This window comes from Seriola lalandi, unplaced genomic scaffold (assembly GCF_002814215.2).
Source record: "Seriola lalandi dorsalis isolate HSWRI2012SDOR001 ecotype SW California unplaced genomic scaffold, Sedor1 jcf7180002004477, whole genome shotgun sequence".
In the NCBI taxonomy this organism is placed as follows: Eukaryota; Metazoa; Chordata; class Actinopteri; order Carangiformes; family Carangidae; genus Seriola; species Seriola lalandi.
The window spans coordinates 1-1,523 of record NW_019475132.1 but is presented as its reverse complement, the minus strand read 5'-3'; the positions used below and the strand labels follow the sequence as shown (position 1 = coordinate 1,523).

Below are 1,523 nucleotides of genomic sequence, written 5' to 3'. Positions count from 1 at the left end.
GTAACCGTGGTAACGGAGCAGTTACTCATTCTGAGGTAAATATTTTTGTTTTTTTTACAGATTTAGATTAAAAATACTGAAGCTCTTTATGAACACAGAGTGGAGCCTGACACCTGGCCGGGGGGTTCAGGGGGTTCAGGTGGGGGAGGGGTGTGTTGGGAGGCCAGGCAGAGATGTGTGGGGCGGGGCAGAGTGAACAGGTGAGGAGGCGGGGTCAGCATCTGTGTAGTGGAGCTCTGCTGCCTACCTGCTCCTCCTCAGCTCCTCCTCCTCCTCCGGTGCTGTAACAGAGAGAAGACACAGGAGAGGAGATATTACTGAGCATGCTCAGTGTGCACAGATTGTTCAAACAGGTGTGAGGCAGGTGAATGAATTTAATGAAAAAGAGCATCACAGTAAAGAAACTCACTGAGAACGACTTGAACCTTTAAGTCAAATCATGAATGAATCCTGAACTTCCCATGAAGAATAGAAAATAAAATGTCTCTGTGACTTGAATAAGTTTATTATCATTATCATTATCATTATCATTATTACATGAGGAACAGGAAACTTACAGGACTTGGTTCCAGTCATGTGGGCCAGGACCCTGAAGGACTTGGACTGCATGTTGCTGCGGCGGCCCCACTCCCCCAGATCCAGGTCTTTCTCTGCAGTTTGGACGGCCTGGTAGACCATGGAGGCTCTGTCTACATCTTTAACTGGGACAGTACTGCAACCACACCCCCACAACAACCACTGAGTCAAGCCCAGGACCTGAAGAGCAGCTTCAGTCCTGGACTGAGTCACTATGAGCCATGAGGAAACTGATCTTTGATATATTTATATCAATATAAAATACAGAGCTGGTGCTGATTCAACATGACGATGAAACAGAGGAAGCTGAAGTCAAAGGAGAGTTTACAGTAACCGAGAAGAAGTTTAAACCAGTGATGAGGAGCAGAAGATACAGATACACAGATACAGACCAGTAACACCAGTAAGACCAGTGAAACCAGAAAGACCAGTAAGACGTGAGACCAGTAAGACGTGAGACCAGAAAGACCAGTAAGACGTGAGACCAGTAAGACGTGAGACCAGTAAGACCATTGAGACCAGTAACAGAAGGAGGAGGAGTTGCTCAGAACATTCATTGAACAGTAAGACCAGTAAGACCAAAAGACATGTGAGACCAGTAAGACCAGTAAGACCATTTGAGGGGGAGCAAGAAAATGGGGGGAAGGAGGAGGAGGAGCAGGAGGGGGAGGCGGAGGAGCAGTGGGAGGAGGAGCAGGAGCAGGAAGTAGTGCTATTACCCGACGTCAGGCCCCTTGCCCTGCGTCTGTCCTGCGATGGCGTCCATGATGGCGTCCTGTGAGTACATGCTGATGGGCGTGTTGTACTGGGCGTGGATGATGGTGGCCTTGCCCCCAGGGCCCTTCACCTCTATGGGCTTATGGGTAGAGAGGGCGGTGTCCTTCAGCACGCCGGGGTTGAAGCCGGCGCTGTGGGTGGTGATGGGATGGGGGGGGGGGGGGGGTGGA

General features: G+C 50.0%; 1 protein-coding gene across 1 annotated transcript; it reads right to left on the bottom strand.

Moving 5' to 3' along the window:
• Positions 1-31: 31 nt before the first annotated feature.
• LOC147820037 (LIM domain-binding protein 3-like) lies at positions 32-1,500 on the bottom strand. Its single transcript, XM_087178195.1, has 3 exons — positions 1,296-1,500; positions 558-712; positions 32-281 (listed from the first exon to the last, which is right to left on the bottom strand). The coding sequence occupies exons 1-3, from the start codon at positions 1,361-1,363 to the stop codon at positions 244-246; spliced, it is 261 nt and encodes an 86-aa protein (XP_087034321.1). The 5' UTR covers positions 1,364-1,500; the 3' UTR covers positions 32-243.
• Between the last annotated feature and the right edge of the window lie 23 nt (positions 1,501-1,523).

What these genes read in the sequence shown, in the direction of transcription:
- LOC147820037 (XM_087178195.1), bottom strand. Translation starts at nt 1,363, where the DNA reads ATGTACTCACAGGACGCCATCATGGACGCCATCGCAGGACAGACGCAG. An exon ending in GGCAAGGGGCCTGACGTCGG is followed by an intron (nt 713 to 1,295) that starts GTAATAGCACTA and finishes GTGTGGTTGCAG; the next exon opens with TACTGTCCCAGTTAAAGATG. An exon ending in CATGACTGGAACCAAGTCCT is followed by an intron (nt 282 to 557) that starts GTAAGTTTCCTG and finishes TCTCTGTTACAG; the next exon opens with CACCGGAGGAGGAGGAGGAG.